This window comes from Entelurus aequoreus, linkage group LG21 (assembly GCF_033978785.1).
Source record: "Entelurus aequoreus isolate RoL-2023_Sb linkage group LG21, RoL_Eaeq_v1.1, whole genome shotgun sequence".
Classification (NCBI taxonomy): Eukaryota; Metazoa; Chordata; class Actinopteri; order Syngnathiformes; family Syngnathidae; genus Entelurus; species Entelurus aequoreus.
The window spans coordinates 35,256,823-35,269,352 of NC_084751.1; the positions used below are offsets into that span (position 1 = coordinate 35,256,823).

The 12,530-nt window shown below is 39.3% G+C and overlaps 1 protein-coding gene across 3 annotated transcripts in view; it reads right to left on the bottom strand.

Moving 5' to 3' along the window:
* cacna1bb (calcium channel, voltage-dependent, N type, alpha 1B subunit, b) overlaps positions 1–12,530 on the bottom strand; it is a 402,467-nt gene that overhangs the window by 196,125 nt on the left and 193,812 nt on the right. For all 3 annotated transcript variants that reach the window (XM_062031560.1, XM_062031561.1, XM_062031559.1), the window contains exons 11-14: positions 9,614–9,835; positions 9,409–9,521; positions 7,753–7,865; positions 7,461–7,592 (exon numbers count right to left, since the gene is read on the bottom strand). In XM_062031560.1, the coding sequence (XP_061887544.1) occupies positions 7,461–7,592; positions 7,753–7,865; positions 9,409–9,521; positions 9,614–9,835 (580 nt within the window). The remainder of the gene's footprint in view (positions 1–7,460; positions 7,593–7,752; positions 7,866–9,408; positions 9,522–9,613; positions 9,836–12,530) is intronic.

Here is a 12,530-nt window from a genome sequence, read left to right on the forward strand (position 1 = left end):
CATTGCCCATTCTATTATTTTGTCAAAATTATAAAGGACAAGCTGTAAAAATTGATTGTTAATCTACTTGTTCATTTACTGTTCACATTTGGTTATTTTCTCTTTTAACATGTTCTATCTACACTTATGTTAAAATGTAATAATCACTTATTCTTCTGTTGTTTGATACTTTACATTAGTTTTGGATGATACCACAAATGTAAGTATCGATCCGATACCAAGTAGTTACAGGGTCATACATTGGTCATAATTTAAGTTCTCATGTGACCAGGGACGTGTTTCCTGAATGTATGTATATAATAGGACCTTAACCCTTTTTAAAGAAAAAAGATTTTGTGACGATAATAAATATAGATGTAACCATAGTAGTATCGACTAGATACGCTCTTGTACTTGGTATCATTACAGTGGATGTCAGGTGTAGATCTACCCATGGCATGTGTTTACATTGTGACGCCGGTGAGCTAATGAAGCATGTTTAGCTATTCCTCGTCCTGCAGGGATGATACTTGTAAAAAACTCACTTTATTTGTCGCCATGGAGGCGAGGATTAGTGATTTAGAAGTAGCTAAAACACTGCAGATTGCGGATGGTCATTAGCCGCTAACTAACTAGCCATGTTTTAAAGCACCTCTTCCTTGGGGCGTTTCAGTGTTATAACTTCACCTTTATCGTTAGTTTTTAAGCCAAAATGCGTCCGTTCTCCCTTTTCTGTCTACACACTGTGTCCGCTTGTGAGTACTCTGTGATTGTGCGCTGCCAAACATGCTCCTCTGCTCTTAAAACCAGCATTTTTTACAGGCATGACGCCTGTAAAAAAAATATATGGCGAATTGGTACTTTTCAAACATAGTATAGTATCGTTTTTGATTCGTTGGTACCCCGATACTATACTAGTACCGGTATACCGTACAATGCTAGAATGTACGATGAATATCAGGCCGATATAATGGAATTAAGACGTCCTACCGATAAATCCGATCACATTAAAAAAAAACTCAGAAAATCAAAAAAACGTGGCAGTTAGGCAAGATTAGCCGTAGATGAAGCACTCCCACTCGTAAGACGTGGTGAACTAATTGTAAACAAACATGGCGTCGATTGTGTGGGACTTTTTCCACTGTTTCAGAGGAAGACATTTCATGTGACATTTGCGTCAAATGTTATTCTAACATTTCGCAAGGAGGGGAAAAAAAAACATCTAGCTTTGACACATCAAACCTTTTCAGCCACTTGAAATGCCAGCTACGCTCCGACGGCGTTTTCAAAGCCTACAGAGACTACGGGGAGACATTTGAGACGATTCAAAATGTACCTCACACTGGTGTTTGCAGGAGGTAAACATGAGTTATGTCTCCAAAGGCCCCGCGTAAAGACGGCTGCTGCTAAAGAAGCTGCCCCAAAGCCAGCCGTCAGCATTTGGAAAGTTCTAAAGGTTTGCCAGAATTGACCCGAGGACTAAAGCGATCTGTAATTTCATCATTAAAATGATGGCGCTGGACGACCATTCCTTTACCATCGTTGAAGAGACTGACTTTGTCAAGACAAATCCTCATGTACACTGTCTCTACCTTGGTTGACTCTTTCTTACCTCCGGGTGTGCACAAATTACAGTGCAACCTCCATTTATGAACCCCTCATTGTACAAGCTTTTCTAGCTACTATGCTAATTGTTACTTTGTGTGCTTTTTTAGTGGGGGTTTTTTAGCCTTTTACAGCTTTTTTCTAGTTTTGTTAATGCAATATGAGTGTAAAGAAAGCAATGGACTTTACATTTGGCCAAAATGTATTTAAAAAAAAATAAAAATATGTCTATAGGGACATACTGTAATAACTTAAAGTAAATAATTAATTAAAAACCAATTACAAACAAAACATTTTATATAACTGAAAGCAGTTTTTTCTCACAATGTGTTGACTTTTTTCTTATAAAGTTGGGAACAATTTCTCATATTGTTTCTGTTTCTTTAATATTGCAATATTTTCTCTTAAAATTATAACTTTTTTGTGTAAAATTATTACTTTTTAATGCAAAATGGTGACATTTGTCATACAATTCTGACTTGTATCACAATAGTGCCAATTTTGTTGTTGTTCTTATAAAATAGTGACATTTTCCGAGTAAAATTATGACTTTTGTCATTATTTTGCCAAGTAAAATTCTGATTATTATTATAATATTGTCAAAATTGTAAAATGTTCTTCTAAAATTGTCACTTTTGTCGAGTAAAATTACGACTGTTTTTATAAAATTTCCAAAATGTTAAGCGTTTCTTGCGACTGTTATTGAGTAAAATTCCAACTGTTATCATAACATTGCACATATGTTCAGTATTTCTTGTAAAATTTTGACTTGCGTTGAGTAAAATGACAACTTTTATTATAATACTGCCAAAATTCAAAGTTTTTCATGTGGAAGTCCAACTCATTTTTCACAACAAGCTTTTTTATATTTGCATAGTGTCAACACTGAACACACAATTGTTTTTTTTTTCGAATAACAAGGGGTTTTGTTGTTGTTTTTTTTCCCTAATTATTGTAGCGATCAGGTTGTCACAGTTAAGGAGTGTTGTGATTTCAAACTGTGAGAGCACCACAGGGCTAGTGACAGGTGTGTATGTGTGTGTGTGCGTGTGTGTGTGTGTGTGTGTGTGTGTGTGTGTGTGTGTGTGTGTGTGTGTGTGTGTGTGTGTGTGTGTGTGTGTGTGTGTGTGTGTGTGTGTGTGTGTGTGTGTGTGTGTGTGTGTGTGTGTGTGTGTGTGTGTGTGTGTGTGTGTGTGTGTTCTGGCAATGTTTACTTAATGGGGACATCGCTCTGTTTACAGTCACCTTTAGGGGACTTCTGACAGTATGGGGACAAAAAAGCAGGTCCCCTCAAGGGAAACCTTTTTAAATGATAGTCATATCCATTCTGAAGATGCCTAAGTGATTTTTAAGCTTTGGCCCATAAAACGTGTTTACTGGTTAGTTTGAGTGTGAGACATTTGCACAGCAGCCCCCTCATCGGGCTGTAGCTGGTACTCCACTCGCTGCTCTGCTCACACTTCTTCCGTGTATAGTTAATCACGTTTTATTCTTTTTTTTTTAAATGGTCCTCAGTAGTCACGTACAAATGTGTGTGAATTATGCAAAATTATTTAAATTTGGTCCCCGTGAACCATATTAACTCTTTTTCCCCAGGGTCCCCAGTAAGCATGATCAGCACATTACTTCATCAATCCAGAGATTTAAAGATGTGTATAAGCTAACTGGGCAGTGGCCATTTTACCTTTTTTTTTTTATGCCTCCACAACCTGTAGAAAGGGTGGTCCCCACAAGTGATGATCAAAAACTTGATCCCCATTCCAAATTATAACATGTGTGTGTGTGTGTGTGTGTGTGTGTGTGTGTGTGTGTGTGTGTGTGTGTGTGTTTGTGTGTGTGTGTGTGTGTGATTTTTAAAATTGACTGTGTGTCGGTTTTAAAAGTGCTCCCCCTGTGGCCAACATAGCTAATAACAAGTGTGTGTAAGAAATTGAAATACGGCCCCTTTGGTCAAAATTAATTAAAATAAAATGTTTAAAAAATATATGTATATACTGTAAGTTAAAGAATCAATGATTGTCACACACACACTAGGTGTGGCGAAATGATTCTCTGCATTTGACCCATCACCCTTGTTTCCCCCCTGGGAGGTGAGGGGAGCAGTGAGCAGCAGCGGTGGAGACATACTGTAATAACTTGAAGTAAACAATGAAGATTAAAAATCAATTACAGACAAAAAAAAATACAAAAAAATAAAAGCTTACATTTTTAATATTTGCATGGTATGCATATATTATTAATGTTGTAAATACAAATCTTTATATATCAAGAAAGGGTGGTCCTAAAGAGGTAGGCATTTTTCGGAGGTCTCAAGAAGGTAACACATACAAGAACATCTGTGTGTGTGTTCTTGTATTTCTACCCTTCTTGCGACATCAATAAGGAAAAGTACCTTCCATATGAGGACCGGTGAACAAGTTAAGACCGAAATCATGGTCCCAATACGGAAAACCATTGCATCTGATAGAGAGCCAAATACTAGAGTCTGTGAACATTGCTCCAAAGTCAGGATTTTTTGTTGATTTAATGTGCATACAAAAGTAAACATTGACAGGCACAAAGGCAGCAATGTATGATAAGACAAGACGGCAGCTAAAGAAGGACTTCCCCGATTCATCCCCGAAAAAACCCGCCAGGTGAACAGCTGATTTTACAACTTCCGGTGCTGACGTGAGACAACCCGCGTCCCATATGTGACCATAGGATGAACAAATACACTACGGTACGAAGACTATAGTGGCCATTAACAGTTAGTTTCTACAGTAAAATTATGACTTTTGTCATAATTTTGCCAAGTATAATTCCAATTATTATTATAATATTGCCAACATTTGAAAGTTCCCTTATATAATATATATATATATAACATATAATATATATAATATCTTTTGTCGAGTAAAATTACAACTCTTTTCATAAAATCGCCAACATTTTAAGCTTTTCTTGTAAAATTGGGACTGTTATTGAGTAAATGTTCAGTTTTTCTTGTAAAATGTTGACTTGCGTTGAGTAAAATGACAACTTTTATTATAATACTGCCAAAATCTCAGTTTTTCTTATGAAATTCCAATTCATTTTTCACAACAAGCTTTTTTATATTTGCATAGTTTGTATACATCATTAATGTTGTAAATACAAATCTGTATATATCTAGAAAGGGTGGTCCTAAAGAGGTAGGCATTTTTCGCAGGTCTCAAGAAGGTAACAAATACAATAATTGTGTGTGTGTGTGTGTGTGTGTGTGTGTGTGTGTGTGTGTGTGTGTGTGTGTGTGTGTGTGTGTGTGTGTGTGTGTGTGTGTGTGTGTGTGTGTGTGTGTGTGTGTGTGTGTGTGTGTGTGTGTGTGTGTGTGTGTGTGTGTGTGTGTGTGTGTGTGTGTGTGTGTGTGTGTGTGTGTGTGTGTGTGTGTGCGTGTGTGTGTGTGTGTGTGTGTGTGTGTGTGTGTGTGTGTGTGTGTGTGTGCTGGCACAGCAGCTGCAGAGTAGAACCGTTCAGCAACGTTGTTGTTTTTTAGATTTGTTATTAAATAGAACTGTCACAATGCTGTGTAACACAGTTGGGAGGAACCCAAGGATGCAGACGGACGGTGAGTAAAGCAGTTCTTCTACTTAGGTAAAGTACTGACAAATGCACTCCTCACAGGAGGCGACGGTGCAAAAAAGAGAAAACAAAATGTGCACCATGGAAAAAATTAAAACTAATATGTACAAAAATAAAATAAACTTGGGTTAGAGTTGCAAGACGTGCTAACCACAAAAACAACACCAAGCTGGATGGCACTGCGAATGGCCAGGATAGCAAGGAGCAAAATACTCGAAGCATGGAAGTCGTCAGGCGTGGAGAGCCGAGGAGTGCAATCGCCGAGTGCCATCCAGCTGCAAAGGTGTTGTTTAAGTAGAGCCAGGTATATTGGAAGCAGCTGTGCATGTCTCACAACTCCGCCCACTGGGGAAACACAGGAACTTGAGGGGAAAGTAAGAAATGCAGTAACCGTACCAAAAGAGGGGAACTGAAAATACAAACCACTATGTGGCAGCAGGATCGTTGATTAATCACCTCCTTGATATGTTTGTTTGATACACAGTACTGTATAATGCTTTGTATTGTGTTCAAAGCGTACAACATATACATAATTCTACAAACCCCGTTTCCATATGAGTTGGGAAATTGTGTTAAACGGAATACAATGATTTGCAAATCCTTTTCAACCCATATTCAATTGAATGCACTACAAAGACAAGATATTTCATGTTCAAACTCATAAACTTTTTTTTTTTTTTTGCAAATAATAATTAACTTAGAATTTCATGGCTGCAACACGTGCCAAAGTAGTTGGGAAAAGGCATGTTTACCACTGTGTTACATGGCCTTTCCTTTTAACAACACTCAGTAAACGTTTGGGAACTGAGGAGACACATTTTTTAAGCTTCTCAGGTGGAATTCTTTCCCATTCTTGCTTGACGTACAGCTTAAGTTGTTCAACAGTCCGGGGGTCTCCGTTGTGGTATTTTAGGCTTCATAATGCGCCACACATTTTCAATGGGAGACAGGTCTGGACTACAGGCAGGCCAGTCTAGTACCCGCACTCTTTTACTATGAAGCCACGTTGATGTAACACGTGGCTTGGCATTGTCTTGCTGAAATAAGCAGGGGCGTCCATGGTAACGTTGCTTGGATGGCAACATATGTTGCTCCAAAACCTTTATGTACCTTTCAGCATTAATGGCGCCTTCACAGGTGTGTAAGTTACCCATGTCTTGGACACTAATACACCCCCATACCATCACAGATGCTGGCTTTTCAACTCTGCGCCTATAACAATCCAGATGGTTCTTTTCCTCTTTGGTCCGGAGGACACGACGTCCACAGTTTACAAAAACAATTTGAAATGTGGACTCGTCAGACCACAGAACATTTTTCCACTTTGTATCAGTCCATCTTAGATGAGCTCAGGCCCAGCGAAGCCGACGGTGTTTCTGGGTGTTGTTGATGAACTGTTTCGCCTCGCATAGGAGAGTTTTAACTTGCACTTACAGATGTAGCGACCAACTGTAGTTACTGACAGTCGGTTTCTGAAGTGTTCCTGAGCCCATGTGGTGATATCCTTTACACACTGATGTCGCTTGTTGATGCAGTACAGCCTGAGGGATGGAAGGTCACGGGCTTAGCTGCTTACATGCAGTGATTTCTCCAGATTCTCTGAACCCTTTGATGATATTACGAACCGTAGATGGTGAAATCCCTAAATTCCTTGCAATAGCTGGTTGAGAAAGGTTTTTCTTAAACTGTTCAACAATTTGCTCACGCATTTGTTCACAAAGTGGTGACCCTCGCCCCATCCTTGTTTGTGAATGACTGAGCATTTCATGGAATCCACTTTTATACCCAATCATGGCACCCACCTGTTCCCAATTTGCCTGTTCACCTGTGGGATGTTCCAAATAAGTGTTTGATGAGCATTCCTCAACTTTATCAGTATTTATTGCCACCTTTCCCAACTTCTTTGTCACGTGTTGCTGGCATCAAATTCTAAAGTTAATGATTATTTGCAAAAAAAAAAAAAGTTTATCAGTTTGAACATCAAATATGTTGTCTTTGTAGCATATTCAACTGAATATGGGTTGAAAATGATTTGCAAATCATTGTATTCCGTTTATATTTACATCTAACACAATTTCCCAACTCATATGAAAACGGGGTTTGTATTTACTTGGTATCGGATTGGCAGCAAATGTTGGCACGTGTGAGTGAATGTGTGTGTTGAGCGGGGCTAACACAACTGAGGAGGACCATGTGTGTATTTTGGGTTAAATCAAGCTCTGTAACACAGAGCTGTCAGCCCTGTGAGTGTTACTCAAATCAAAGAGATTACTCACTGTCCTCCAAAGAGTTGCATGCCCAGCAGAGCGAAGACGACAATGAAGAGGAAGAGGAGGAAGAGCAAACTGATGATTGACTTCATGGAATTAAGCAGGGAAACCACGAGGTTCCGCAGGGAGTTCCAGTACCTTGGAAGTCACAGAGACAACCATGACCACATAAACACAAGAGAAACAGAACCGCAGGCATAACAATGTTCTTTCTTTGGACCAGCTCTACTCCAATCGTCACAAGAGTTACCAACGATTTTCGTCTGATTAAGTTATTTATTTTCAGAAAGAAACTCACTTGGTTACTTTGAAGATCCTCAGAAGTCGAAGAGCTCTCAACACACTGATACCAAAAGATGCTCCTGGTTTGATCATGTCCCAGATGACTTCAAAGATACTTCCCACAATAACCTAGAGTAGAACAAACAGGTCCATTGTTCAGTGTTGTGTAATATTCTCCATACATTTGGGGTTTCTACTTTTTTCAATGCAAGCATTCGATTTGGTAGCGATTGCCACGCTCTTCTGTCGTTAAAGTCCTCGGTTTTCTAACATGTCGCCTACCACTGAAATACGTAGGACCGAAGTAGTGTGCCGCCATTGTTTAGTAGAGATGGAGGAAACTAGAAGTTTTTAAAGGCCTACTGAAATGATTTTTTTTTATTCAAACGGGGATAGCAGATCCATTCTATGTGTCATACTTGATCATTTCGCGATATTGCCATATTTTTGCTGAAAGGATTTAGTAGAGAACATCGACGATAAAGTTCGCAACTTTTGGTCGCTGATAAAAAAAGCCTTGCCTGTACCGGAAGTAGCGTGACGTCACAGGTTGAAGGGCTCCTCACATTTCCCCATTGTTTACACCAGCAGCGAGAGCGATTCGGACCGAGAAAGCGACGATTACCCCATTAGTTTGAGCGAGGATGAAAGATTTGTGGATGAGGAACGTGAGAGTGGAGGACTAGAGTGCAGTGCAGGACGTATCTTTTTTCGCTCTGACCGTAAGGTACAAGGGTTCATTGGATTCCACATTTTCTCCTTTTTCTATTGTGGATCACGGATTTGTATTTTAAACCACCTCGGATACTATATCCTCTTGAAAATGAGAGTCAAGAACGCGAAATGGACATTCACAGTGACTTTTATCTCCACGACAATACATCGGCGAAGCACTTTAGCTACGGAGCTAACGTGATAGCATCGGGCTTAACTGCAGATAGAAACAAAATAAATAAACCCCTGACTGGAAGGATAGACAGAAAATCAACAATACTATTAAACCATGGACCTGTAACTACACGGTTAATGCTTTCCAGCCTGGCGAAGCTTAATAATGCTGTTGCTAATGACGCCATTGAAGCTAACTTAGCTACGGGAACTCACAGAGCTATGCTAAAAACATTAGCTATCCACCTACGCCAGCCAGCCCTCATCTACTCATCAACACCCGTGCTCACCTGCGTTCCAGCGATCGACGGAGCGACGAAGGACTTCACCCGATCATCGATGCGGTCGGCGGCTAGCGTCGGAAAGCGCGTCTGCTATCCAAGTCAAAGTCCTCCTGGTTGTGTTGCTGCAGCCAGCCGCTAATACACCGATCCCACCTACATCTTTCTTCTTTGCAGTCTTCATTGTTCGTTAAACAAATTGCAAAAGATTCACCAACACAGATGTCCAGAATGCTGTGGAATTTTGCGATGAAAACAGAGCTTTTTGTATTGAATACAATGGTGTCCGAATACTTCCGTTTCAACCATTGACGTCACGCGCATACGTCATCATACATAGACGTTTTCAAACGTCATATCATTGATATATAAACTATCAGACTGCATGGTCGGTAGTAGTGGGTTTCAGTAGGTCTTTAAGGTACATACAGTATATCTATGGATGCCCTTCCAACATCCTGGTAACGAAATGGTCTTGCATCGAGTGTAAGGCGTAAACTTACCCCAAAATCAAAGCAGTTAAAGGAGGAGTGGAAGTAATTCCTTGGTCCAAGGCCGTACATCTTCAACGTCATCTCCGTCAGAAACAAACCCAAAAAGACAAACTCCGTGATGTCTGGTACAGACGTGGAAAAAGCAGAACAAATAAGTCGGTTGAAAGACTGTATAACATGCCAGCAGCTATCATAGCGGTGTTGTGTGACTTACACAAAGCCCTCGTAAGCCACTCGGGTTGGTCATAGTGGACTATGGCCACACAGAGAGTGTTCAGGCCCACCAGGCACAAAACAATCCAGTAGAAGCTTTGAGCTTTCACCATCCGCCGGATGAAGAATCGGATTCTCTTCTCCTTACGACGGAAGTATGACGAACTGTCCATCTTAGTGCTGCTTTTCACGCTGGCCCGGCCAAAAGGAGAACCGGGAGGCGCTGAAGGTGATATCGTTCAAAGGTTATGGTAATATTTCTCATTCCGGTTTCTACTTCAGTGATCTAAGATCCAGAAATGATGGTAGTTGTCTCTGACTAGTTTTTAGTTTATGCTGCATAAATACCACAAGTTCTGCAGGAAAATTGGTGAATCCAAGACAAGGTACTGACAAAAAAAAGAACCTACAACAAGAAACTATATTTTGGGTGTGGTATCATTTGAATTCGGACGATTCCGGTTCTGATTCTGGTGAACAACGATACTTAATTCTGATTCTTTTTTGCCATGTTCACTGTTGTCCAATCGCCACGATCGCCTACTCTATCTGGCCGTGGTATTTTATGGTCAAAATTCCCCTCAGAAGTCAATTTGATAAGTTCTGATAGGATCTGGCGGCAATTCGATCGTCGTTCAGATGCGATTGGAGCGCCATTTTGATGCGCCCTTGTATGTTCTCATATGTCAATTACGTTCTGTTGCAATTAGACAACGATTTTGGGTACCGATTGGAGACCATGGGCCTCATGGAACTAGAGTTGTGTGGATTTTCTACTAAAAATGTACGTACGTTCAAATCCAGAAAACAGCGTATGCTAGTGTTGTCCAGATACCAATATTTTGGTACCGGTGCCGGTATCAAAATGTATTTCGATACATTTCGGTACTTTTCTAAATAAAGGGGACCACAAAAAACTGCATTATTGGCTTTATTTTTACAACAAATCTTAGGGTAATTTAAATATATGTTTCTTATTGCAAGTTTGTCCTTAAATAAAATAGTGAACATACAAGACAACTTGTCTTTTAGCAGTAAGTAAGCAAACAAAGGCTCCTAATTTAGTCTGCTGACATTTGCAGTAACATATTGTGTCATTTTCCATTCTATTATTTTGTCAAATTATTAAGGACAAGTGGTAGACAATTAATTATTAATCTACTTGTTCATTTACTGTTAATATCTGCCCACTTTCTCTTTCAACATGTTCTATCTACACTTCTGTTAAAATGTAATAATCACTTATTCTTCTGTTGTTTGGATGCTTTACATTAGTTTTGGATGATACCACAAATTTGGGTATCAATCCGATACCAAGTAGTTACAGGATCATACATTGGTTATAATTTAAGTCCTCATGTGTCCAGGGACATATTTCCTGAGTTTATAAACAGAATATAATTTTTTTTTAAACGAAATAATATTTTGTGATGCATAAAAACATTGAAGTATCGACTAGATACGCTCCTGTACTTGGTATCATTACAGTGGATGTTAGGTGTAGATCCAATGGCGTTTGTTTACATTTTGACGCGGGTGAGCTACGGTGTGTAGTGAAGCATGTTTAGCTATTCCTCGTCCTGCAGGGATGATACTTGTAAGAAACGTATTTTATTTGTCGCCATGGAGGCGAGGATTAGTGATTTAGAAGTAGCTACAACACTGCAGACTGCGGATGGACTTCAGCCGCTAGCTAGCTAGCCATGTCTTAAAGCACCTCTTCCTGAGGGTGTTTCAGTATTATAACTTCATCTTTATCGTTTTTAAGCCAAAATGCGTCCATTCTCCCTTTTCTGTCTACACACTGTGTCTGCTTGTAAGTACTCCGTGATTGTGCGCTGCCGAACATGCTCGTCCAGCAATGACACGACGTGACGACAATGGGGGCACGAAGGGGTGGGGGGCCGGTACTTTTTAGAGGTGGTATAGTACCGAATATGATTAATTAGTATTGCGGTGCTATACTAACACTGGTATACCGTATAACCTTAGCGTACGCAAGTAGAAATTGATGTATTAAAGTGCTCGCACGCTCGAAATCAACTTGAAAGATATATATATATATATATATATATATACACATACATATATACGCTGTTGTTCTTAGTTACCTCTTGGAAGCTGATGCTGCAATTTAAATTTGGTGCAAAACATGTTGAAGCACACTGATCTTAAATACCTGACAGTTTAAAACACCTGTCAATAAACTAGCAAATTTAAAAAGTACATGGGTTCACTTTTTGCATTTTTATCGTAGGAATGAATAAAATTCATCGTTATCGGCATCGAGTACTGAAATTCCGGTATCGTGACGACCCTATTAGCTTATGAAGCCTCCGGATTGGTAATCAGGAAGAGCTAAGAAAAACAGCCCTCTGACTGAAGGTGACGCTGATACCGAACAAGAAAACAGGAAATCTGACTACAAAAATAAAAGCGCAGACAGGAAATAAGCACATCTTACAAAAACAGGTAACACTTTAGTATGGGGAACATATTCACCATTAATTAGTTGCCTATTAACATGCAAATTAGTAAAATATTGGCTTTTAATTAGTCATTATTAAGTACTTATTAATGCCTTATTCTGCATGGCCTTATTATACAACCAGAGTTAACTAACCCTAACCCTAAGCCTTATTGCTTATTAGTAACCCTAACCCTAACCCTAACCCTTATATGTTCCCCTAGTGTCCAAATAACTCTAAATTAAGTCTTTGTTACTTTAATAAGCGACTAATTATAGGTGAATATGTTCCCCATACGAAAGTGTTACCGAAAAACACAAAAAATAAGTACACCTGTCTTGTGGAACACTACAGAAAAATATTATATGAAAACAGAAGACCAAAAAAGAAAATCCCAAAAAAACCTTCATTAACTATTGTTTCTTACCTACTCAGTGGCCTAGTGGTTAG